The 27,000-nt window shown below is 38.5% G+C and overlaps 1 protein-coding gene across 1 annotated transcript in view; it reads right to left on the reverse strand.

Moving 5' to 3' along the window:
* EFHB (EF-hand domain family member B) overlaps positions 1-27,000 on the reverse strand; it is a 59,198-nt gene that overhangs the window by 24,957 nt on the left and 7,241 nt on the right. The window contains exons 2-8 of the mRNA XM_004385292.1: positions 16,799-16,861; positions 15,934-16,077; positions 15,033-15,213; positions 13,030-13,140; positions 8,143-8,272; positions 4,597-4,680; positions 3,976-4,043 (exon numbers count right to left, since the gene is read on the reverse strand). Of these exons, the coding sequence (XP_004385349.1) occupies positions 3,976-4,043; positions 4,597-4,680; positions 8,143-8,272; positions 13,030-13,140; positions 15,033-15,213; positions 15,934-16,077; positions 16,799-16,861 (781 nt within the window). The remainder of the gene's footprint in view (positions 1-3,975; positions 4,044-4,596; positions 4,681-8,142; positions 8,273-13,029; positions 13,141-15,032; positions 15,214-15,933; positions 16,078-16,798; positions 16,862-27,000) is intronic.

The following is a 27,000-nucleotide window of genomic DNA, read 5'->3' on the forward strand; positions in this document are numbered from 1 at the left end:
AAGCAGCAGTCAAGAAATCAAAAGACACATTGCATTGGGCAAATCTGCTGCAAAAGACCTCTTTAAAGTGTTGAAAAGCAAAGCTGTCACCTTGAAGACTACCATGCTCCTCACCCAAGCCATGGCATTTTCCATCGCCTGATATGCATACGAAAGCTGGACAATGAATAAGGAAGACCAAAGAAGAACTGATGCCTTTGAACTGTGGTGTTGGCAAAGAATATTGAATATACCATGGACTGCCGAAAGAACAAATAAATCTGTCTTGGAAGAAGTACAACCAGAATCCTCCTTAGAAGGAAGGATGGCGAGACTATATCTTACATACTTTGGACATGTTGTCAGGAGGGATCAGTCCCTGGCGAAGGACATCATGCTTGACAAAGTACACTGTCAGCGAAAAAGAGGAAGACCCTCAAAGAGATGGATTAACACAAGTGGCTGCAACAAGGAGCTCAAGCATAACAACGATTGTGAGCATGGTGCAGGACCGGGCAGTGTTTCATTCTGTGGTGCATAGGGTCGCTATGAGTTGGAACCAACATGATGGCACCTAACAACAAACTTTATAAAGCATACTTTCTCCACCCCTCCCCCTTCCTCGTAACCACCAACGAACATTGATTTCTCTATATTTATCTATTTTTGTCTTCTTATAAAATAGGGATCATACAATATTTGTCCTTATATGCTTGCTTTATTTCACTAAGCATTATACCCTCCCAGTCCATCCACATTATAATGTTTAGAAGACTCATCATTGTTGTTTATGGTTGCACAGTATTCCATTATATATATGTATCACAGTTTGCTTATCCATTCATCCGTTGAAGGACATTTCAGTTGTTTCCATGTATTTGCTATTGTGAATAAAGCAGTTGTGCTTTTTTTGCCTTGTGATTTCGTGTGTTTTACTAACTTTTGTTGAACTTGGGCCATTTTGTTATCTTTTTTTTTATTTTGCTTCAAGTTTTCTATTCTGTTTATTGTGGGTAAATTCTCTGATTTGGCACCCTGCTGGCACAGCAGCCAAGCCCCTGGTTGCCAACTGAAAGGCTGGGGCCCTCACCCACTAGCCACTCCAAAATGACCCAGTAGCAGCAGGCGTGGTATCTTCTCCTGAGAACCACTAAATGGCACTCCTATCCTTAGGTTTGTTTCAGTGTTGGTTCAGGAGTTCTGTATGCTTGGTCTCTGGAATCCAGTATACATGTAGAGGAGTGGAAGAGGTTTAGTTCTTCGAAGACCCTGCCATAAGCAGTGGGGCTCGACTTTCCTGTGGCGATGGCGTGGGAATTTCTATGTCTTTCCCTTACCAACGCCCCTGAACAGAGAGTCCCACAGTGCCCCACTATAGGCCATTTCCTTTGTACCTGTCAGTCTGAAGTATTCCCCTCACCTTGCTGCCCTTGCAGTTCCTCCTGGTCCTAATACTCATCCGTCTGGGGCCTCAGAGAGATTCAACGGCACTCTCATGCAATGCCACAGTCTCCCTTTGCCCCCTCCCAATTGCACAGCCTGCCAACTCCCATGGCCAATTTGCACCACCTTAAAAAAAAATTGGACTATTGCTTTCTCAGATTAGCTCCTTTTCTGTGTTCCATGTCTGGGGTGTTAGCCAGCCCCGTCCCAAAATGGCTGCAATGAGCGAGCACTTCTGATGTTAGCAGGTAGGATCTTCAGCTTCTGAGTCGACTTCTTCCTCTTCTCCCCTGCTTCTGGAGTCATCCAGACTCTCCAATACCTCAGCTGCTGTCCGGAGTACTGAGATCTCAGTCTGGGCTTGTTTTTATTAGTTATTCGGTGAGTTAGTTGCTGGGGGAGTAAATGGGAGCATCCACTCACTTCATCGTCTTGCCCTGCCTCTAGGGATGATTTCTGACAAATAGACATGAATTCCTTTCCTACTCCATACCCCTTCCCCAGATATAAATCCTTTAGGGGGCTATTCTTTGCAATGGAGACACTCATTCCATGAGATGGCTTTTGGTTGATTATTTTTTTTCTTTTCAGAGGTCTGCCCTCACCATTAACATCCAAAGATAGCCATTTGAATGGTTGTTTTTTCATCTCCACATTAGTTTTCCCACTACACTCTAACCAGGTTAACTGCCTGATGGGTGAGACCTATGTTCTACCTTCTTCTGGCCTGGCCTTGAAAGAATATCCACGAAGCTGGTGTCATATCACTTGCAATTACTCAAGAGCCATCTCTAAAGAGCTGAAATCAGGAGTGCAAGCTCTAGCCCTAAGAGAGAGATCTATGACCTAGCTACCACACCACGTTAGTCAGTAAAGCTGAGCGGGCTCCTCACTTACACTCCGACTACAACCAGAGACCATGATGCATGACTGTCCACCTGCCCTGGATTCCCCTTCACTCTACCTCTGTCCTGGTGCATTCTGGGAGCTGAACACAGACTTGCACTCTTCCTTGAGGCATCTTAGCACAAGCAACAACTCCAGACCCTGTGGATGAGGCAATCTTAGTGCAGCTGCCTTTATTTCCCTAAGTAAGGGAAAAGGAGAAATCCAGGTCCAGTAAAGAAACTAATATGCCCTGGAAGTAGACAGTCCTTGCAGCTTTCCACTGAATAGATGCTATTAGCTAAACCAATAATAGTCACAAAATCCAGAACACAAAGCAGAATTAATCTGTGCCCATCCAGAGCTCCAAAAAAAAAGTCCAGAGAGGACTTACAGCTCCCTTTTACAGTAGCACCATACAGCACCAAGGCTGGGACTCATATACTTTTAAAATTATTAATATCAGTTTCCGTTCCTTTCATTTTATAAGACTACCTTATCATTCAGTCTATGAGGATAATGTCGATCAACCATGAGGAAATTTGTCAATGTTGTCAAATTGTCAAAATGATAAACAGTGCATTGGATTCATCAATTCATGCTATAAACATTGATGAAAGGTGTTTGAGGATCCAATAGTCAGTAAGACAGAGCACGCCCCCACAGGAAGCTCACCCACAACTAGACAGAGTGTAGCATGATTAACTGCCTGTTTTCCAGGTAAATTGATAGATTTTCTAAATCACCTCTTACTCCCTCTAAAGGCATCTATTAAAGATACAACAGCTCAGCTTATAATAGAACCAAAATACAATTTCCTAATGTATTGATTAATGATGCTCCAATATATTAAGCTCAAAAAATATTTATTTCATTTCCCAGTGAGTAGATTAGCTAAAATATTTTCAGTAGTGGTTCTTAAACTCTAGTGTATATAAGAATCTACCAAATCAGAATATCTGGGCATGGGTCCCAGGAACCTGCATATTTAATAAACTGCTTGAGTGATTTTAATGTAGGTAGACTGCAGACCATGTTCTGAAAACCACTGATAGACAGCTTTAACTTATTTTTCCCCCTTTTGATGTCTGTTGTTTAGAATGCTTATAAATAAAGACAAAATCCTAGTGTCTTCTGCATCTTTATGGATTGATCGACTGGTTCTTAATTATGTGGTTGTCCAGTACAGTGCTTTCACAAACTTTCATGTGCCTACAACTCATTTGGGAATCTTGTTAAACAGCAGATTCTGACCCAGTAGGTCTGAAGTGGGCCCTGAGATTCTGCATTTCTAACAAGCTCTCAGGGTACACCACTACTGCCAGTCTGTGGACCACACTTTGCGACCTAAGGGCCTAGTACTATCTGAATTCATTAGAAAACTGTTGCACTTCACTTTGGCTTGTTTAATACAGACAATATTTATTTTCTAAATAAAATGTAAAGCCTTAACTACACTTTAATGTATTCATTAAAAGGTTCTAAACTGTACCTATTTCAAACATAACATGAAATAATTTTTTTCTCTCTCGTACTATATTTTTTTCTCATAACTGTTAATGCAACATTTTGAGTCTTTAAAATTAGAAGCCTCGAAAGAAGGAGTTGGTGAACTTAACTGCATAGTTTTTTGGTTTTTTTTTTTAAGGAGAAAATTTGTATATTTACCATACTCCTCAGGACGGAGGCAAGCTCCAAATGTGTGGTCTGGGGGAACATTCATTGTTTCTGCAATGCTATCAAAGAAAACAAATCCTTTAGTTAAAATACTTACCACATGGCATCACTGAAATTTAAAATATGTTTTTCATATGCTCTTAATAGCCTATGCTTTCTCCTATAACCAAACTATGGAGATCAAAAAAAAGTTCTCCAACAGATCTTCCATCTGATATTCCACTTGCATTAACAGTGGCTAAATGCTTTTACGGGTTTTCAGTAGCCCAGATATAAAAAGAAAACAAAATGAGAACACGTTCAAAGGAGAACTGCTGAAGGATAACAGATAGATATAAAGTTATACGTGTGTGTATGTGTGTGTACTGAAATAAAGCTTTACAGAACATTCACCCTCCCTCTTCTCCAAATGGCCTCTTCGTCTTGGAGGACTCACCATTTTCCTGCAACTCCAAGCTCATAAAGGCTAATCAAGTTGGACTGATAAACAACAAAAGAACTATTTTCTTATTTAATATCTAGAATCTAATAGAACACAAACCAACATTTACCACAAGAGTACTTTTTAATTCAGTGCAAAGACTACGAATTTGATGTTAATCATCAACTTACGGGTCTAAAACTCTTCCAAGTTTATGCTGAAACTTCTCTTTGAAATCATCAACTCTCTTGGATACAACTTTAGCTCCTCTTTTCCTGTAAAATTAGAAAATTGTCAGGCACCTCTATTACCTAAGATATTCTTGGCTGCCAAATGTACTTGTGGTGAGGAATACCACAGTATCATTTGGGCTTTCAAATAACAAATCCAGAGTCAAAAGTAAGTGTATGCTGAAAAGAAAACTTTATGTGTTCATGTCTATCATTTATATTCTATTTTAAAAATAACTTTTGATTAAAGAATAAGGTAAGCACACTTAAAAAATATTTGTAGTAAATAAGAAAAAAGTGTTAATATTGTTATTACAGGTGTAACTCCTAAAATTGCTAAAAGAAAATGAAGCATCAAACAGATAAATAACCAAAGGATATAAACAGATAACTCACATTTAGTAAGCAAATATATGGAGAAATTATAATATTGTCTAGTAAGAAAATAAAGATAAAATAAGATAGTAAAGTGCCGCTTTTAACCTAGCAAACAAGCAAATGCAGACAGACAGCAAACAAGCAAATTTAGGTAGGTAGGTAGGTAGACAGATGCATGCATGCAAACAAACATACATACATAGACTACCCAATATGGATATAATTTGGCAATATAAATAAAAAGCATAAAAATGTTCATGCTTTTTTCCTACTTCTAGGAACGAGTCATAAGGAGATAATTCACATTCAAAATGTGGAAAAGTTTTATGTATGAAAGCGTTTGTGGCCTTATTGACTACAAAAGAAAAAGAAAATCATCTAAATATCCAATCATGTGGTTGATCTTAAATTATGTCACATGAAATCTACTTGCATTTTAACTGATGGTTATGAAGGATATATAACAATATAAAATTATGGTAAGTGAAAAGGCAGAATATAAAATGATATTGCACTCTTATTAAAGCTATGCAAAAATATACACAGAAAACCATACCAGAAAAAAATACATTAAAATACTAATAATGGTTGAAGTAAGGTAAGCAGATTATGGGTGATTATATTTTACCAATTTTCTATAAAATAATTTTGTTAATGCCATTGTTGTGATTAAGTGAATAATTTTTTTTCAAACTGTAAAATTACAACACTACTATTTAATTACATTAAAATTAATAAATTCTCTATTGTTTTGCTAAGAATAAAAACAATGAACATTAGATTCTTAAATTCCATTTGCTTTTAAAAGTATTTCCTATATTATAGAAATATTACTAAGCTGAATAAATTACTGGAGAAGAGTGACACTCTGTGGAGAAACAAAAGATTAAATATAAAATAATTCATCTTTCATTTCTTCATTTCCTTCCCATTTGTTAGAAAAGAAAAAAAGGACAAACTCAAGTCAGAATAAGACAAGGGCAGTTTATTGGCCATAGTTTGAATGGAGTTAACAATCCAAAATCAGCTCCAAGGGACATAATCAAGCAACATGCAGGGATGATAAGAGTGAGGACTGTGACGTACACAATACTGGGGAAGCCAGCACAACTTGTACAAGGAAAGGTCATGGAAGCTCCACAGACACATCCAAACTCCCTGAGGGACCAAATTTCTGGGCTGAGGGCTGTGGGGACCATGGTCTCGGGGAACATCTAGCTCAATTGGCATAACACACTTTATAAAGAAAAGGTTCTACATTCTACTTTGGTGAGTAGCATCTGCGATCTTAAAAGCCTGTCAGCAGCCATCTAAGATACTCCACTGGTCTCATCCCTTTGGGAGCAAGGGAGAATGAAGAAAACAAGATACAAGGGAAAGATTAGTCCAGAGGATTAATGGACCACAACTACCACGGCCTCCACTAGACTGAGTCCAGGACAACTAGATGGTGCCTGGCTACCACCACTGACTGCTCTGACAGGGATCACAACAGAGGGTCCCAGACAGAGCTGGAGAAAAATGTAGAACAAAATTCTAACTCACAAAAAAAGACCAGACTTACTGGCCTGACAGAGACTGGAGAAACCCCGAGAGTATGGCCCCCGGACACCCTTTTAGCTCAGTAATAAAGTCACTCCCGAGGTTCACCATTCGGCCAAAGATTAGACAGCCCCATAAAACAAAACGAGACTAATGGGGCACAACAGCCCAGGGACAAGGACTAGAAGGCAGGAGGGGACAGGAAAGCTGTAATAGGGAACCCAAGGTCGAGGAGGGAGAGTGTTGACATGTCATGGGGTTGTTAACTAATGTCATAAAACAATATGTATACTAACTGCTTAATGAGAAACTATTTGTTCTGTAAACCTTCAACTAAAGTACAATAAAAAAAATTAAAAAAAAAAATTGAACTGTGAATCACAGAGCAGCCCCTTTTTATTCTGAAAGGGCCTGGATTATGCTCCTGAGAGAATCAGGAAGTATCTGCGGGTAGCCATGTACATTATAATATTGATAACTTCAATATCACTACAGAACCTCATGACATTGGTTAACTAACTCAGAATAAAGTTCTTCGTGTGCCGGGAACCCATTCATTCATTCACACACACACACACACACACACACACACACACACACACACACTCATGCACACACTGCCATCTGAGATTCAAACTGATTCTTCAAACCAAAGGATCATAAAGGGGATATAGTTTTACAAAGGAAATACACTCCTTAAAAGTGGAGGATAAACCAAATTTACATTAAAATAGTGCATATAAAATTGGAGACGGCTAAAATGTAAAAAACATGTTTGACTCCAAGTTTATAACAGAAATCACACTGAAGAATACAGTAGTGAGCAAGCTTTCTAAAAAATCACACAACCAACGAAATAAAGAATATCCCTACTGCTTCAGCTAGAATAGTCCAATTAAGTTTCAAAATACAAAAAAGTACAACCACATAAAATACTGTTCCATAAACAATGTTCCCTTGATTGTTTTAAGCATAGCAGGAAATCTGGATTTTTATGAGTAATCTCCTAATGTTAAATGTTGGCTCAAATAGAAAATATAACACAGGAAAAAGAAAAAAACAAAAACAAAAACTAGGAACATCATTTTCATTTTCTAGGGAAGCAGTCATATATATAATGAAGGCATAAAAAGGTCAGAGTTAAGTCAGATGCTCGGTGCCCAAATAACTCTTAAATAAAACGGAATAATAAATGTTAGATGAATTCTATGTGATGTAATAATCCTTGTGGAGATTTGAAAGCCCACTTTCTTTAAGACGTAAATAGAGTTGATCCCATAGATTTAAAAACAGACATATATGTCCTTATATTTGCTTGTAAAGGCATGAAATAACTTTAGAATGATACATACACATACAAAATAAATAAATAAATAAATAAATAACAACCAGTATCATGGTTATCTCTGGGAGAATTGAATAGAATGAGGATCAGCAGGGGAAGCAGTTCACTGTACGCCTTTTTCTATTCATTTTATGTTCAATGTACTACCTCTTATAAAAATTAAATTAAAAAATGAACTTTGCTTTAAGTCCACATGTGAAATATCTAACACTTGTTCCAGGGCACAATACAATTGAACTTACATTTGTAGTTCGTGGAGCCAGTATAAAGTTTTTGCCATGGTTCGTCCATCATTAAAATGTGGTGTTGGGACTCCATACAAGCCAAACCTATGGAAACTTGCTGGGTTATACTTTCTGTTCTTTACTTCCCCTGTGAAAAAAAGGAAGGCTTCCAATTTAAAGAACACAAATGACTTCGTTTTGCAAGAAGCACATTATGCTGTCGTTGACACTGAAAATGAGTCTGACAAAGAAGGAAACTGTACCAATGCAAGGAATCACACATTTGGTTACTGGTGACAGGGAGCTGGGAAGTGGGTGGGGTCCTACACACGAGTTCCTTACATTACAGTTTGGAAAGTAAATGGGGAAATGATGTCAGAGAAAGACAGATACTAATGAGAAAAAGCACAGGAAGATTGGGAGATACACTGCAATGCTTTGGAACTCCAGCAGTCCTTCCAGTAAGCTAAGGTCGAGAGGCTGGAGTTCTGTACTTCCTCTCACTCAGATTTGGTGAGATCATCAGAACACTGCAACCTTCCTATTTCAATGGGATCACTTCTCTCATATCAGAAACATTCAAGGGGTGATTCAGGGCTGAGCGCCCAACAGGGAGGTCTTTATATTTAAGCTCTGACTCTAAGCTTTTTTCAAGTCATGCTGTGGTGTTAGTTTTCCATTTCTAGCTAAGAGAAGAGGTAGGACTGTAACTAGGGAATAGCTAAGAGAATAAGAAATGGAGAAAAGATATTCCGCCTCACTAGTAACCCAAATACTGTAAATAAAAACAGTAATGAAAAATCATAACTTACCTCTCAGTTAATCAGGAATGAAGAAGACTGGCAAAATTCAGTACAGAGAAGGGTGTAGGGAAACAGAAATTTGTACACACTGTATGTGCAAAGGCAGTGCTTGGCTGCTAACTGAAAGGTCAGCAGGCTGGAACCCACCAGCCGCTCTGCAGGAGAAAGATGTGGCAGTCTGCTTCTGTAAAGATTCCAGCCTTGGGAACCCTATGAGACAGTTCTACTCTGTCTTATAGGGTCACTGTGAGTCGGAATCGACTTGATGGCAATGGGAATTCTGGCTCTGAGAGTGAAGATTTCAATTGCTCAGAAACCTAGCAATGTATCCTAAAGAAATAGCAGATCACATTCACAAAGATACATAAACAACATGTATTTTGTAATAGAGAAAAACACGATATAGATACTGACATGAAGACATCAGTGTGTGTGTGTGTGTGCATGTGTGTGTGTGTGTGTTAGATGCCACTGAGTTGATTTCAACTCATAGCAACCCCATGTGACAGAGTAGAACTGCCCATAGGGTTTCCTAGGCTATAATCTTTATGGAGGCAGATTGTCAGGTCTTTCTCCCAAAGAGCTGCTGGGTGGGTTTGAACTGCCAGCCTTTCAATCAGCAGCCAAGTGCTTAACCTTTTGCGTCACCAGGGCTCCCTGAAAAGGCATCTAAGATGGAAAACTAAGTATATATAATGTGGAGCAAAGCACACACATACATGCACATATAGGAATGTGCAAAGAAAAATATTTACTACCAGTATCATCTGTGGAAGATGGGAAATTATGGGAGGTTTTCTTTGTATATATTTCTATATAGCTTGCATTTTATAAAAGTATCTGTTACTTTAGTAGTGATTAAAATTAAGTGCATTTCTAAGATGTTATAGATCTATATTTACTGCTATTCAAAGATGTCCTTGACATATTTTCAGTAAACCCACCCATGGCCTTTAAGTCGTTTCCAAGCCATAGCGACCCTGTAGGACAGAGGAGAACTGCGCTATAGGGTTTTCAAGGCTGTAATCTCTACAAAGGAGCTCTGGCAGTGCAGTGGTTAAGTGCTTGGTTGCTAACCAAAAGGCGGGCGGTTCATGGAAACCCCCCTAGCCACTTCACAAGAGAAAGATGTGGCAGTCTGTTTCCATAAAGACTACAGTGTTGGAAACCCTATGGGGCAGTTCTACCATGTCCTATAGGGTTGCTATAAGTCAGAATTGACTTGATGGCAACGGGTCCTTTTTTTTTTATTTGAATCTTTACAGAAGCAGACTGCCACATCTTTCTCTTTGAGAGGCTGATGGGTTCAAACCACCAACCTTTTGGTTAGCAGCCGAGCGATTAACCACTGTGCCGCCCACTGAAAACATGTTGCCACCAAGTCAACTCGTAGCGACCCTATGGGACAGAGTAAAACTGCCCCATAGGGTTTCCAAGGAGCAGCTGGTGGATTTGAACTGCCCAACTTTTGGTTAGCAGCCAAGTTCTTAACCACTGTACCACCAGGGCTCCACTGTGTCACCAGGTCTCCTTATTTTCAGTAAAATGATTAAAAATGTATATAGCTTATTCCCCAAAAGCATGGAGAGTATTGTCCCATTTATCTAAAGATAGTTCAATGGATGTGGGTTAGAAAGATGTTCACCAATAAATCAAATATAGATATCTTTGGCTAATGGCTTTTCAAGATTACTTTTACTTTTTCTTTAAATTTTCATGATATTTAAATTTTCTACAATTATGTATTTTTTATAATATAAAAGGTACTTTCATTATGAGAAAAAATAAGGACAATATTAAAAAGATTAGGTTCTAGGACTTTTCAAGTGGCTAATGAAACTTCCATCAAAATATGCAAAGGAAGGTAATTTCAGTTATGTTGTGGCCCATTAGGGCTCTTTCAAAAAAAAAATCTACAATAATTTTTCTCAGACTGCTAAGTGCATACAAGATACCTCATTATAAGTTCAATGTTTATTAATACAGTGCCTTTAAAAATAATTAAAAGGTATTAGGTTAGACTGCAAAATAGAAGCTAAAATTTTTCAAAGCATGAATAAAATATTTTCACAAGAGAAAGAGGGAAGAAAAGAGGAAAGCAGAAAGGGACGGAGGGAGGGTGGGTGAGAAAGAGGAAAGGAAGAAGAAAGCGAGGGAGAGAGGGAAGGAAGGAAGGGAGGGAAGGATGGAAGCAGGGCGGGCAGAAAGGAGTGGTGGAGGGCTGGAGAAGTCGAGGTAGTGAAGAGGAATGCGGCATCCGAGTCGCAGGAGGCAGCGTCCAGCTGAGTGGGGGGGTGGAGGCAATCTCAGGACTGGGAACCAGCAGAGACCGGCTAGGAGAGAAGAGAATGGCAGATTCCGAAAGATGGAGAAATGGGGTAAGAGACAAGCCCCACCCATGATCAGAGAGAAGGAGTATGGTGTGAGAGCGCTATGGAGGAGAAAAAGTAAAGAAATCAGAAAGGAGATAATGTAATTGATATCAATTACACGTGAAAAATGTTGAATTGGCAAATGTTGTGTTATATATATTTTTACAACAATTAAAAAAAAAAACAGAGAGAAGGGCATTGCACTGAGTGAAGGGCAGCTGTTGCTTCCAACTGTTGAGTTGATTCCCACTCATAGCTACCCTATAGCACAGGGTAGAACTGCCCCATAGAGTTTCTAAGGCTATCAATCTTTACAGAAGCAGACTGCCACATCTTTCTCCCGCAGAGTGGCTGGTGGGTTCAAACTGCCAACTTTTTGGTTAGCAGCTGGGCACTTTAACCACTGTGCCACCTGGGCTCCTCTCAGGACATGTACCAGAGTCTAATTTTCAATCCTCTGTTATATCAAGGCTCTACTACCATCAACAAATTGGCAATGAAGTTGTATTTTACAGCATTATAAACATCTAATGCCTTTTCATTGTGCTGTAGAATAATTCTAGTAATATGTTGTTATTAAACAAGATCACTTAATAATGATGACTAATATTCATTGAGCTCCAGGCACTATGCTAAGCATTTTCCATGCGCTCATTTAATCCTCACAACAATGTTATGCGACAAACCAGTTGCCATTGAGTCAACTTCAACTCATGATGACCCCATGTGTGTCAGAGTGGAATTATGCTCTACAGGATTTTCAATGACTGATTTTTCAGGAGTAGATTACCAGGCCTTTCTTCTGAGGTGCATCTGAGTAGACCTGAACATCCATCCTTTCAGATAGCAACTGAGCACTTTAACAATTTTCACTCCCCAGGGATTCCCAGTACTATTATTACCCCCCATTTAAGAGATTAGATAAGGAAGTTGTCCAAGGTCTAAAAGGTAGCAAATGGACAAGCTAGGATCTAAGTCACGTGACCACTACCCAATATTCCTCATATAAAGCTAAGCACTTAGAATAAGAACTAACTTGTAACCCAGACAGAGCTGGAGAAAAATGTAGAATAAAATTCTAACTCACAAAAAAAGACCAGACTTACTGGCCTGACAGAAACTGGAGAAACCCTGAGAGTATGGGCCCTAGACACACTTTTAGCTCAGCAATGAAGTCACTCCTGAGTTCAACCTTTAGCCAAAGATTAGACAGCCCCATAAAACAAAGCGAGACTAATGGGGCACAACAGCCCAGGAATAAGGACTAGAAGGCAATAGGAAACTCTGGTAATAGGAAACCCAAGGTTGAGAACGGACAGTGTCGACGTGTCGTGGGGTTGTTAACCATTGTCATAAAACGATATGTGTACTAACTGCTTAATGAGAATCTATTTGTTCTGTAAACCTTCGTCTAAAGTACAATAAAAAAGAAAAAGACAGTGTCCACTTGCTTTCTATAAAAAAAAAGAACTTATAAACTCTAAAACCACTAAAATAAAGCACGACTATATAACATTCAAACTTTCTTAGCTGCTTTTTTATTTTAATGATATATATATATTTCCACATTTTATATATAAAATGCATAAGTATATATGTTCCCAGCTTTCAGTGTTTATGACCTTAAGAATAATAATAACAGGTATCATTTATGGAGCACCTATTATGCACCAGGCATGAATCTGACGGTCCCAAATACTCAGGCCCATTTTAAACTGGAGGACACTTACCCACATCATAATCATTGTGAGAAACAATATATAGATCATGTCCTTCTTTTCCTTCTTTCAATACTTCTTCATAGGATTTTGGTGGATTCACCACATCTCTAGCTGAGAATTCTGAAAGCAGAATTAATGAAAGTTACCAACTTTAAGGTATTTTTCATCCATTTATAACGCTTTTAAATTGGCTAGAATAAATGACAAATGGAGTATGCTGACTGCATAAGCCACACTGACACCCTAGGAGATCATGAAGCCAACATAAATGAAAATTTATCAAAAAAGACAGGACAGAGCTTAGGTGAACTATGCTAGGACCCCCACTTGACCTGACTCACTCCCTAGCATTCTGAAGAATGCTAACTGTTTAGGTTCCCCTGGGCCACTGTTGCAAGCCCAGTTAAATTCCTGATTCTGAGAATCTCTGCACAAATTTGGTTTTAGTTTGCTCCAGACTTCTCAAGATGACCTAAGCAGACTTGAATCACACATCAGTTACAGAAACCCCAATGCTCTACGGAGTAGCCGTGGTGCAAATTTTGCCAGTTACAGACTGGAGCACACACCTGGAGTCTCTTTTGATCTGAAACTCTATCCTCAAAAGTAGCCAAAGACGTCAGAGAAATCATTGGAATCAGGAAGAAATTCTTCATTCTACTGGCTCCAAACCCAGAGCTATTAGATGTTTGTTTAACAGCTGCTTTCCCATGACTGGTGGTCCCCACTTTTGAATATGTGAATTATTTTGTTTTCATTGTGTTACATAATAACTTTTAAATGTACCTTCCTTTACAGTTTCATTCTTCCCTTTCAACCAACACAGTTGGCACCTAACATAGATTAACACATTTTCCTTTCTTTTGGCCTCTCCCAAGGATTGGGACCTGTAAACAAATAGTTAAGAATACCAGAAGATGCTTCCACTTAAAATAACCCTGTAAAGTAGTACTTCTTTTGATATGTTAAACCATTCCCCTATTCACACAAACACACACACACACATTTTAAAGCATTCTTTCTAGTATATATTTAAAAGTATACCTAGAAAATACTTTCCATATTAAAAATGAACTAACCCTAGATAACAGCTATTTTAACATCTCTCAGGTGTCTTACACTCGATGGCACCTTAGATCAGATGCAATAAGGTACAATTGCAGATTCTGCATTCTAAGGGAGCAGCATGGTTTATCTCCAGGGTAGATGTTAAGGAAAATAACCTAGTGGGCCTAGATTTGTTTTCTGGTGCAGAGCTTTAATGGGTGCAAAAATACAAAGCAAGAACTGAATTTCTTTGCAGGATAAATAAAAATGGACTTTGGGGTCTCCTGTGGTAAGCCCCCTGGAGGAAAAGGGTAAGAGGCCTGGAAAGGATAGTAGGAGAGGAATGTGAGGTTAGTGTAGAGAAAGGTGTCCAACAACATGGCGGGAGGCTGGGGCTTCAGAAGAAAAGCATGGCCAGTGAGCAGTTCTGTAATAGATTGTTCTCGTTTACAAGACATGCTCTACTCCGCCTCAAAATGGCAGTGAAGCCTGCCATATACACTGCCTCGTACTTGGAGAATATGCAACTATTATGGATCTGCATAGATGCAGTGCGGTATGCAGCATTTACCACACTTCCTTGTCCCATGGTCTACTTTATGAAACAGAGAGTTAAGAGTTATGAACACATAAGAGGCATTGGTAGAAATAAAACACACAAATGGATGACCAGGAAGGGGTTGCAATCCTCATAGCTGGTCTCAATGTCAACTTTTCTGAGTCTCTCCAGTCTTTACACCAGTTCTAGTATACTCACTGAATCCCTGCTCCAAAGTCTGAGCTTGTACCACCTTGACACATATGAACGCTAAGGTTCTGATTCTTGCTATGATTCTTTTATTCTTGAATCATCATTTACAGTCGTCTACACAACTCTCCAAATACTACACCAGCAGAAGAGTTAATCCCATTTCCCAAGAAGATTTATTTTACCACCCCCTCACCACCTCTTATGTTTTCACTACCTCTGATGACTGCTGTCCCAAAGGTCGTATTGATTACATCCATTCCTTTAGGTAATCCTGCTGTTTGATCATGAGATTTTCCTAATGGTGCTCGTTGATGGCTAAAATATATAGATTCTTTTTCATCTTTAATTTTTTGTTGAAATGTGGTAATAGGCTGTGGATTTATCAACATGTTTGCCTAAAGAAATCATAAAAAGCACACATGTAAAAACAAAAAATACAAATCTGAAAACTGTAACCCCAGTCAACAGCTGGGGAGAGGAGAATATATGATTGTAGGAAAACATTTCATCCTTATCATTAGCTTTTCTCACCCCCAAATGAAATGTCAGAATTGGGGCTATGAAGCTTATGTATTCATCAGCCTCAATATGTGCTTTACATAGGGTTAAAAGGTTATGGCAGGACCTTCCAGGTTACTTAAATAAAAATTCCATAAAAGTGGGAATGGCAAGCACAGGAAACATGTGATTTCCACAAGTTCGCTCCAAATATACAGATGGGGTTATCTGAATCTAGACTTTTCATGCAATCAATACGCCGTGTATATATAGCCACACTCTGTAGGCAAGAGTCTCCAAGACTGTTTTCTTTGTTCTCTAACACAGCCTGACAGCACCCCTCTTTACTTGGAGAAAATGGGATGCAACTTGTCTTTTATTATCTAACAGGGAGAAGATATAGTTTGTGGCTTAGACCACTGGCTTCTCTACACTGACTTGGCTGCTCCTTCTTGAATTTTTTTCATTGCTCAAGATTAACATTTTTAGAGGACAGATTGAGGAAGGGCTAGTAAAAAGAAGGGTGGGAAGGAAATGAATCTCACCAATATGTCGTTTGTGCATCTTCACCTTAGTAAGTGAATAATGTGCAGGGGAAAAAAAGAAAAACATGTTACCGGTATTGAGCTTCTGGATTTTATGCCATGTGTCAAGTTAGGTGCAATCTGAGGGTCATTTGCTCTGCCATAAAACACTCTTTCAGCTCCAGCAGGTGGATATCTGAAGTTGAAAAACTTTTTTGCCTCAGGTGGAGTAATGAGCTACAATGAGGCAAGAAAACAGTTAGAATCTTACATAGATTGATTTTATTTAGATAAATTATGGTTTTAAAAATATTAACAGGACTGATCTATACCAATCAATAAATACCCTTAATTGCATGTTTGTAGTAAGTACATGGGAGACTACCTACTGCCATCGAGTGGATTCTGACTCATAGCAACCCTAAAGGACAGAGTAGAACTGCCCCGTGGGGTTTCCAAGGCTGTAAATCTTTACGGAAGAAAAGGACTGCCACATCTTTCTCTCATGGAGCAACTGGTGGGTTCGAACTGCAGACTTTTCAGTTAGCAGCCGAGCGCTTTAACTACTGGGCCACCAGAGCTCCTTCATAGAGGACTATAGCTCCAAATAATAAAATTTCCTAAAATTTATATGTGGAAATAAGCAGCATATTTTTATAGCTTTATTTAGAAAATAACCAGGAAGTAAGCCAAGTTAGAAAACATACCATAAATGACTATTTCCTACTGAAATAAATTTAATACCATGTAGTTTTTGTAAAGCTGGAAAATGTTAAGTTTGGAATTTTTACTCCCTTAGAGAAAAGCAATAGAAGGCCTCAAAATACAGTAAATCCAAACTGACCATGTTATAAGTCTATACAACTTCATACGGAAAGTTGAGAGTTGTCTTATCTTTTAATGTTCATGTGCAAAGTAAATAAAGATATAAGCCCAAATGCATAGTGAAAATGCTCACCCTGGGAAGTTTTTCAGTCAAGCAGTTTGCAACTCTGTATCCAATCGGAGTAACTTTTCCTGCCTAAGAAAAAAGGCAATAGTTGATCATTTTTAGGGTGGTGTGGGAGTATTTTGAAGCATGGAATTTGTATTTTGAAGAACAGAATTTATTTCAAACTTGGCCTATCTTTCTAATGCTACAAAATTAAGCTCAACTACTTAAAAAAAATGTTGTTAGTTGCCAAGGAGTCTATTTGATTCCGTGTCATGGCAACCCCATGTATTTCAGAGCAGAACTGCTCCGTAGGGTTTTCGAGGCTGTGACCTTTGGGAAGATCTCCAGGCCTGCCTTCCAAGATTCCTCTGGGTGGACTCAAACCACCAACCTTTCAGCTAGTAGTTGAGCGCTTAACTGTGCCACCCAGGGACTCCTTCTGAGTAAGAACAAACAGCAAATCTAAAGCAATCCTGATATATAATACAAATTTTAAATAAATCCTGATATATAATACAGAGCCCTGGTGGTACAATGGTTAAGAGCTCAGCTGCTAACCAAAAGGTCGGCAGTTCAAATCCACCAGCTGCTCCTTGGAAACCCTATGGGGCATTTCTACTCTATTCTATAGGGTCGCTATGAGTTGTGACAAACTTGATGGCAACAGGTTTGGCTTTGATTTTCTGATATATAATATAAATATTAAATATTGATATATAACATAAATACATATATTACAGTTCTAGCACTGGCAGTGACCCATCCAATTGCAGAACCTCTATGACATACTGAAGGAATTAAACTTTCAGAAACACTCTTGTTAAAGACTTTACAAGTTTATTACTGCTTGTACTTTATCATCAGTAAAATGGGAGCAGGGCTGCATTCAAGGTAAGCACAAGATAGTGTTAAGTACGTCTGAATGTGTATAGGGGTGTTTGAGTGTGTGTATTTCCACCAACCCAGTACCTTTTGACATTTGTAAGCATCTCATTCCTGGCCCGGCCCTTGCAGGGACTGGCCTGCAATCTCAGTTGTCTTTGTCCACTTAATTCTAACTTGGGTCTTATCTACCCTTCCTTTGCCCAAAGCAAAGATAACTCTTGTTCCCTGTCAGGCACCTCTTATCTATTTCCCCATTATCTATTTCAAGGCAGCTGATAGTTTTGTAATGCATAAATTTCACACCAGAAAAAAAAAAGTGAGAGGAAATTTCCCTTAGAGAGTTCTGAGTCCCCAGAGGATGAGAAATAGATTAATGCGGAACATGAGCAGACAAGGTGATCAATAGATTAAATAAATGGATGGATGGAAGACTGAACAGCAAGAGTTCACAGATGATATGAATGGGTAGGTGAAAGTTTTTTATGTTAAATGTTGGGTGCATTTTCTTCTAAGGGGGAGATCATCAAGGTTTAGAAGGGTATCTTGATGATCTCTCTAGGATAAAAGAGGAAACCCACAAGACACAACCAGAATGGACTATTTAAGTGAAAGAACTGCATTGCTCTGCTAAAAAATGGGAAAAAATATGAACTTCCGATGGATAGACTGAGAAAGGATGAAAGATGATAAATTAAGAAGACGAGAGGAGAGCAAGATCTTGGAGACCAAGGGGACCAAGGTGGAAAACTGACCATGGAGAAACAGCCTAGCTTTAATGCCAAATCTTGAGTAAATTCTACTACACATGACTACCTTATGTGAGAAGAACCTTGAGTAAAAAAAGAAAGGGGCTGTGTTTTATCTTGGGCTGAAGCAGGGTAGGGAGAAGGGAGGAAAGATACAAGTGATATTTTTTAAAATTCAGCTGGAAATTCTAAGAATTCTCAGAGATATCAAAGGAACATTAAGTCTCTCCTTATCCTCAGGATAAGAGCTCAAGCTATTCTTTTAAACATTCAATGAAAAGGTGACTTCATAAGGCTGAAGATCATGGGGAAACCCAGGCAGCTGCCAACAGGGTGATAGGTGGTTAGAAAGACAGAAGGAAGAATGGGTTGATAGATGAATTAATTGATCTATCGATGGCCTAATAGATAATTTTGCTTCTCCCTGGTTGGCTTCTTGTCCCAAGTGTTTGACAGTGGATATTCTAGACTTCCATTATTACAAAATTCTGTTGGACAGCAATGTCCTTGGTATTCCTCATACCTACATAAAAAGCAGTTTGATTGCAAATCAGTAGTGATTAGGTTTCTATGCTTTCATGCTTTCCATTGGGGACACAAAAATGGAAGCCATGCGGTTTGTTTTTTGTCGTGTCTTAATATGGTTGTCAAGTCTCCTGCACCTCCACCCAAGTTGGCAGTTTCATGAGTCTTTCTTTTCATTGCAGTTGCTCTCGAGGATTCTTGTTCATCAATTTGAGGTGCCCCGCAGGACTCCACAACATGAGTATGCCCTATTCTACACAGCCTGTACTTTAAGTCCAGCCATCCCAAACGCACACTCCAAGTTTGGTGAAAATCTATTGTGTTATTTTTCATGTGGTCCCATAAGAAACAGATTGCATTTTCATTTTATTTACATAGCTGTTGAAAAGTAAACACAACCTGAATATGCAATGATAGGGAAATGGATAAATAAATTATGGTACCTTCAAATGATGTGCTATTGAGAAATCATTTAAAAAGATGTATACAAATTATTTAAAATGGGATAGAAAAGTGTCCATGATATAATGTGAGTTAAGAAAACAAAGATACAAATTTATATTGTAAAAATACACCAACTCACATTTGTATACACAATACACACAGACAAAAAGTTGTTCATTGCAATGGATATTTCTAAGTGGTGAGATTACAAATGACTTTTATTTTCTTCTTTGTACTATTTTTCTTCATAGTGTTTTACTACTAGGTATATGAATCAGAATTGACTCAACGGCAACGGGTTTGGTTAAGAGCTTGGCTGTTAACCAAAAGGTCAGCAGTTGAAATCCACCAGCCACTCCTTGGAAGCCCTATGGGGCAGTTCTGCTCTGGCCTACAGCATTGCTATGAGTCAGAATCAGCTTGATGGCAACGGGTTTTAGTGATTTACTATGCAAAAGAAAGCAATAAATCGTTATCAAAAGGTCTATAAACAACATCAAATAGAAAGGGGAAAAAAGCTGCAAGAGCACTAGAAGCTAACAACAATATTCAAGAATTTAGAAGCAGCAGTAGTGGTCACCCTGACTTCTACCTCTTGAACCCACATCACCTGATCTGCTTGTAAAAGCTGGCCTCAGGCAAACTTAATAACCTCCATAACCGGATAAAGGGAGCAATGATCTTTCCTGAGACCTTCTTTTGGCTCAGGGGGCTGCTGGCATTAGGAATCAACCAAGAAAAATATACTAACATTAGGTCTCACCCCTATCCCTCAACATACCCTGTAATACACTGTTTTACACTCTAAACTCCCTAGTAAGTGGCTCTTAATGCACCACGAGGGTGTGAGTGGAACTACTTAGCACTGTTTCCCAAACTTTAGTTCCTTGAACACTTAATGGATAAATTTAAAAAAGAATTCTGGTGGCAAAAAAATTGAGGGAATGCTGGAACCTTTAACATGCTAATATACATTTTAAATCTCAAAAGGCAGGTGTATTTAGTGATCTCCCATTAATTTGACCTTGGAGACTTTTTTTTAGGACACTAGACTTGAATTGCATGGAAAACCCCATAGAGAAGCCTTGCTGGTAGCTTTGTTTATCTAAGTGTGTTTCTAGGACTACTGGCTTCCTTTATAAAATAAAAGTTGTTATCTTCCAGCCTTGGCAATCAAAGAAAACTCTGAACGTAGGGAAGTCTTCGATAACATAAATCTTGTCCCCTTTCTTCTACAGAGAACTGCGCTATAGGGTTTCCAAGGAGCGGCTGGCGGATTCAAAGTGCCAACCTTTTGGTTAGCAGCTGAGCTCTTAAGCACTGCACCACCAGGGCTCACATCCTCTCAGTATAATTGCATCACAATTTTTAATAAAGCTAATTTTGTTTACATTATCATAATTAGAGATTGTTCACTGTTTAGCCAAATAGGTGTACAACAAGTGTGTTATGTTTCCTAAACTTACTCACTGCCTTTATATATGCTTTGTTTTTTTGGTGGTTTTTGCTCTTTTTTTTCTTCCATGATGATAAAATATGCTATTTCAACTATTTTTAAGTGTACAATTCAGTGGCATTAATTACATTCACAATGTTGTGCAACCATCACCACTATTTATTTCCAAAATTTTTCCATTTTCCCAAACTCTGTAACCATTAAGCAATAACTCCCCAGTCCCCCCTTCTTCCAGCCTCTGGTAACCTCTAATCTACCTTCTGTCTCGATGAGTTTACCTATTACAGATATTTCATATAAGTGTAGTCATACAATATTTGTCCTTCCGTGCCTGGATTATTTCACATAGAACAATTTTTCAAGATTTGTTCATGTTGCAGCATATATCAGAACTTCATTCCTTTTCATGGCTGAATAATATTCCATTGTATGTATATTTAACATTTTGTTTTATTCATCTGTTGACGGACACTAGGGTTGTTTCCAGCTCTTGGCTATTGTGAATAATGCCACCACGAACATTTTCATACAAGTATCTGTTTGGGTTCCTGTTTTCAATTATTTTGGGTATATATCTAGGAATGGAATTTCTGGGTCATATGATAATTCTATGTTTAACTTTTTGAAGAACTTTCAAACTTTTCCACAGCCACAGCACCATTTTACATTCTCACCAGCAGTGGAAGAGGGTTACAATTTCTCTACATTCTCCCCAACACTTGTTATCCCCCCTCCTTTTTTTAATTAAAAAAAAATTTATTGTGGGAAAATATGCATAAAACATTTGCCATTTTAACCATTTAGAAGTGTACAATTCAGTAACATTAATTACATTCACAATGTTGTGCAACCATCACCATTATCCACTTCCAAAAGTTTTTCATTACCCTAAACAAACACTCAGTACCCTTTAAGCAGTAACTCCCCATTTTCTCCTTTCCCCTAAGCCCTAGTAGCCACTAATAAACTTTGGTCTCCAGACATTTGTCTATTCTAGATATTTCATGTAAGTAGGATCATACGATATTTGTCCTTTTGTGTCTAACTTATTTCACTCAGCATAAAGTTTGTAAGGTTCACCCATGTCGTAGCATGTAACAGAACTTCATTTCTCTTTAGGGTTGAATAATATTCCACTGTATGGGAACCCTGGGGGTGCAGTAGTTAAGAGCTTGGCTGCTAAACAAAATGCCAGCAGTTCGAACTCACCAGTCACTCCTTGGAAACCCTATAGGGCAGTTCTACTTTGTCCTATAGGGTCGCTATGGGTCGGAATCGATGACAACAATGGGTTTTTTTTTTTGTATGCATATATCATGTTTTTGTTCATCTGTTCATCTCTCAACATACACTTGTATTTTTTTCACCTTTTGGCTATTGTGAATAATACTGCAATGAACTTTATTGCTGGTATTAGGTACCATCGAGTTGGTTCTGACTCATAGCGATCCTATTACAACAGAATGAAACTCTGCCCGGTGCTGTGCCATCCTAACAATCGTTGTTATACTTCAGCCCATTGTTGCAGCCACTGTGTCAATCCATCTCTTTGAGGGTCTTCCTCTTTTTCACTGACCTTCCCTTTTATCAAGCATGGTGTACTTCTCCAGGGACTGATCCCTCCTGATAACATGTCCAAAGTATGTAAGACATAATCTCACCATTCTTGCTTCTAAGGAGCATTCTGGTTGTACTTCTTCCAAGGCTGTGGTCTTTGATCTTCATCAGTAAGTGCTTCAAGTCCTCTTCACTTTCAGCAAGCAACACTGTGTCATCTGCAAAACGCAGGTTGTTAATGAGTTTCCAACAATTCGATGCCCCATTCTTCTTCATAGAGTCCAGCTTCTAGTATTATTTGCTCAGCATACAGATTGAATAAGTATGGTGAAAGGATACAACCCTGACACACACCTCTTCTGACTTTAAACCATGCAGTACCCCCTTGTTCTGGTCGAACAACTGCCTCTTGATCCATATACAGTTCCTCATGAGCCCAATTAAATGTTCGGGAATTCCCATTCTTCACAATGTTATCCATAATTTGTTATGATCCACACAGTCGGACGCCTTTGAATAGTCAATAAAACACAGGTAAACATTTTTCTGGTATTCTCTACTTTCAGCCGAGATCCATCTGACATCAGCAATGATATCTCTCTTTCCAAGTCCTCTTCTGAATCCAGCCTGAATTTCTGGCAGTTCCCTGTTGATATACTGCTGCAGCCACTTTTGAATGATTTTCAGCAAAATTTTACTTGTCTATTATATTAATGATATTGTTTGATAATTTCCACATTTGGTTGGATCACATTTCTTGGGAATAGGCATAAATATGGATCTCTTCTAGTCAGTTGGCCAGGTAGATGTCCTCCAAATTTCTTGGCATGGACAAGTGAGCACTTCCAGCACTGCATCCATTTGTTGAAACATCTCAATTGGTATTCTGTCAATTCTTGGAGCCTTGGTTTTCGACATTGACGCCAGTGCAGCTTGGACGTCTTCCTTCAGTACCATCAGTTCCTGATCATATGCTACCTCCTGAAATGATTGAATGTCGAAAATTCTTTTTGATATAGTGACTCTGTGTATTCCTTCAACCATTTCAGGAGGTAGCAATGAACTTTTGTGTACAAGTATCTGTTTGAGTCCCTGGTTTCAAATCTTTTGGGTATATGCCTACGAGTAGAATTTCTGAGTCATATGTTAAGTCTATTTCTAACTTTTTGAGGAAATGCCAAACTGATTTCCACAGCGGCTGCACCATTTTACATTCTTACCAATAATAGATAAGGATTCTAATTTCTGTACATCCTCACCAACACTTGTTATCTTCTGGTTTTCTGATACTAGCAATTCTAGTGGATGAAAAATGGTATTTCATTGGGGTTTTGATCTGCATTTCTCTAATGACTAATGAGGCTGAGCATCTTTTCATGTGCTTACTTGCCATTTGTTTATCTTCTTTGGTGAAATGTTTATTCAAGTCCTTTGCACAATTTTTAATTGGGTTTATATTTTTGCTGTTGAATTGTAGGAGTACTTTATATATTCTGGATATTAAATCTTTCTGTTATATATACTTTCTTGTTATATATACTTTCTGTATGCTCTCAAATCACACTGATTCTGTAATGTTCTTACACCACATATGTGTAAGTCACTATTACGTGTGCTTCAATGCTTTTTACACTGTGATGATGATTTTTATAATGCTTTTAAACATCTATGCATAAGTCACTTATAATGTGAAGTTAGAAATAGAGAATTTCTGAGCTTAGAAATAGAAACATATACATTTCTCCAATCCTCTTTAACCACTAGCTATAACCAAAATGTCGGTAGTGCGAATCCACCAGCTGCTCCTTATAAACACTATGGGGTAGTTCTACTCCATCCTATAGGGTTGCTATGAGTCAGAATCGACGCAAGGGCAACAGGTTTTTTAACCTTGGAAGCAGATAAAGTATGTCATAAATAACTTCTTAAATTCAGCTGTGCACTTGCACTCTGTGATAATGAAATGTAACATTAATCAAATCTCTTTAAATTAAAATAAATATATCACTAAACAATTCCCATCATTTTTAATTAGTCAACATAGCCTTGAAACATATGTAGTAAACAAGAACATAAATATGTCATACAACAATTCCCTAATTGGCAATAAAACACAGTATAAATTAGCAAACCATAAACATGTCATACAATAATGCTCTTAATTGGTAATAAAACATACCAATTATAGTATGTCTATCATACTACCTGTCTATCAGTTTGTCATACTGTGGGGGCTTGTGTGTTGCTTTGATGCTGGAAGCTATGCCACCAGTATTCAGATACCAGCAGGGTCACCCATGGCAGACAGGTTTCAACTGAGCTTCCAGACTAAGACAGACTAGGAAGAAGGACCTGGCAGTGTACTTCTGAAAAGAACTAGCCAGTGAAAACCTTATGAATAGCAGCAGAACATTGTCTGATATAGTTCCAGAAGATGACTCCCCCAGGTTGGAAGACACTCAGAAGACGACTGGGGAAGAGCTGCCTCCTCAAAGTAGAGTCAACCTTAATGATGTAGATGGAGTCAAGCTTTTGGGACCTTCACTTGCTGATGTGGCACAACTCAAAATGAGAAGAAACAGCTGCAAACATCCATTAATAATTGGAATGTGGAATGTACGAAGTATGAATCCAGGAAAACTGGAAATTGTCAAAAATGGAAAATCATCAAAAATGAAATGGAATGCATAAACATCAATTTCCTAGGCATTAGTGAGCTGAAATGGACTTGTATTGGTCACTTTGAATTGGACACTTATATGGTCTACTATGCCAGGAATGACAACTTGAAGAGGAATGACATTGCATTCATCATCAAAAAAAAAAAGTCAAGATCCATCCTGAAGTACAACGCTGTCAGTGATAGGATAATATCCATACACCTACAAGAAAGACCAGTTAATACCACTGTTATTCAAGTTCACACACCAACCACAAAGGCCAAAGATGAAGACACTGAAGATTTTTACCAGCTTCTGTTGTCTGAAATTGATGGCACATGCAATCAGGATGCATTGACAATTACTGGTGATTGGAATATGAAAGTTGGAAACAAAGAAAAAGGATCAGTAGTTGGAAAATATGCCCTTGGTGATAGAAACGATGCTGGAGATCGCATGATAGAATTTTGCAAGACCAATGACCTCTTCATTGCAAATACCTTTTTTCACCAACATGAACGGCGACTTTACACATGGACCTCAACAGCTGGAATACACAGGAATCATATCAACTACATCTGTGGAAAGAGACGATGGAAAATCTCAATGTCATCGTCAGAACAAGGCCAGGGGCTGACGGCAAAACAGACCATCAACTGCTTATATGCAAGTTCAAGCTGAAGATGAAGAAAATTAAAACAAGTCTACAAGAGCAAAAGTGCGACCTTGAGTATATCCCATCTGAATTTAGAGACCACTGCAAGAATAGATTTGACATGTTGAACACTAATGACCGAAGACCAGACAAGTTGTGGAATGACATCAAGGACATCATACATGAAGAAAGCAAGAGGTCATTAAAAGGACAGGAAACAAAGAAACAACCAAAATGGATGTCAGAAGAGACTCTGAAACTTGCTCTTGAATGTCAAATAGCTAAAGCAAAAGGAAGAAATGATGAAGTAAAAGAACTGAACAGAAGATTTCAAAGGGCCGATCGAGAAGACAAAGTAAAGTATTAAAATGACATGTGCAAAGGGCTGGAGATAGAAAATCGAAAGAGAAGAACATGCTTGGCATTTCTCAAGCTGAAAGAACTGAAAAAAAATTCAAGCTTCGAGTCGCAATAGTGAAGGATTCTATGGGGAAAATATTAAGTGATGCAGGAAGCATCAAAAGATGATGGAAGGAATACACAGAGTCACTATACCAAAAAGAACTGGTTCATATTCAACCATTTCAAGAGGTAGCATATGATGAGGAACCCATGGAGATAGAAACCGAAAAGGAAGAACACACTCATCATTTCTTAAGCTGAAAGAACTGAAGAAAAAATTCAAGCCTCGAGTTGCAATAGTGAACGATTCTATGGGAAAAATATTAAATGGTGCAGGAAGCATCAAAAGAAGATGGAAGGAATACACAGAGTCACTATACCAAAAAGAATTGGTCGATGTTCAACCATTTTAAAAGGTAGCGTATGGTCAGGAACCGATGGTGCAGAAGGAAGAGGTCCAAGCTGCACTGAAGGCACTGGCGAAAAACAAGGTTCCAAGAATTGACGGAATATCAATTGAGATGTTTCAACAAATGGATGCAGTGCTGGAAGTGCTCAATCGTCTATGCCAAGAAATTTGGAAGACAAGTACCTGGCCAACAGACTGGAAGAGACCCATATTTATGCCTATTCCTAAGAAAAGTGATCCAGTTGAATGTGGAAATTATTGAACAATATCATTAGGATCACACACAAGTAAAATTTTGCTGAAGATCACTCAAAAGTGGCTGTAGCAGTATATCAACAGGGAACTGCCAGAAATTCAGGCTGGATTCAGAAGAGGACGTGGAAAGAGGGGTATCATTGCTGATGTCAGATGGATCCTGGCTGAAAGCAGACAATACCAGAAAGATGTTTACCTGTGTTTTATTGACTATGCAAAGGCATTCCACTGT

This window comes from Trichechus manatus, unplaced genomic scaffold (assembly GCF_000243295.1).
Source record: "Trichechus manatus latirostris isolate Lorelei unplaced genomic scaffold, TriManLat1.0 scaffold00136, whole genome shotgun sequence".
In the NCBI taxonomy this organism is placed as follows: domain Eukaryota; kingdom Metazoa; phylum Chordata; class Mammalia; order Sirenia; family Trichechidae; genus Trichechus; species Trichechus manatus.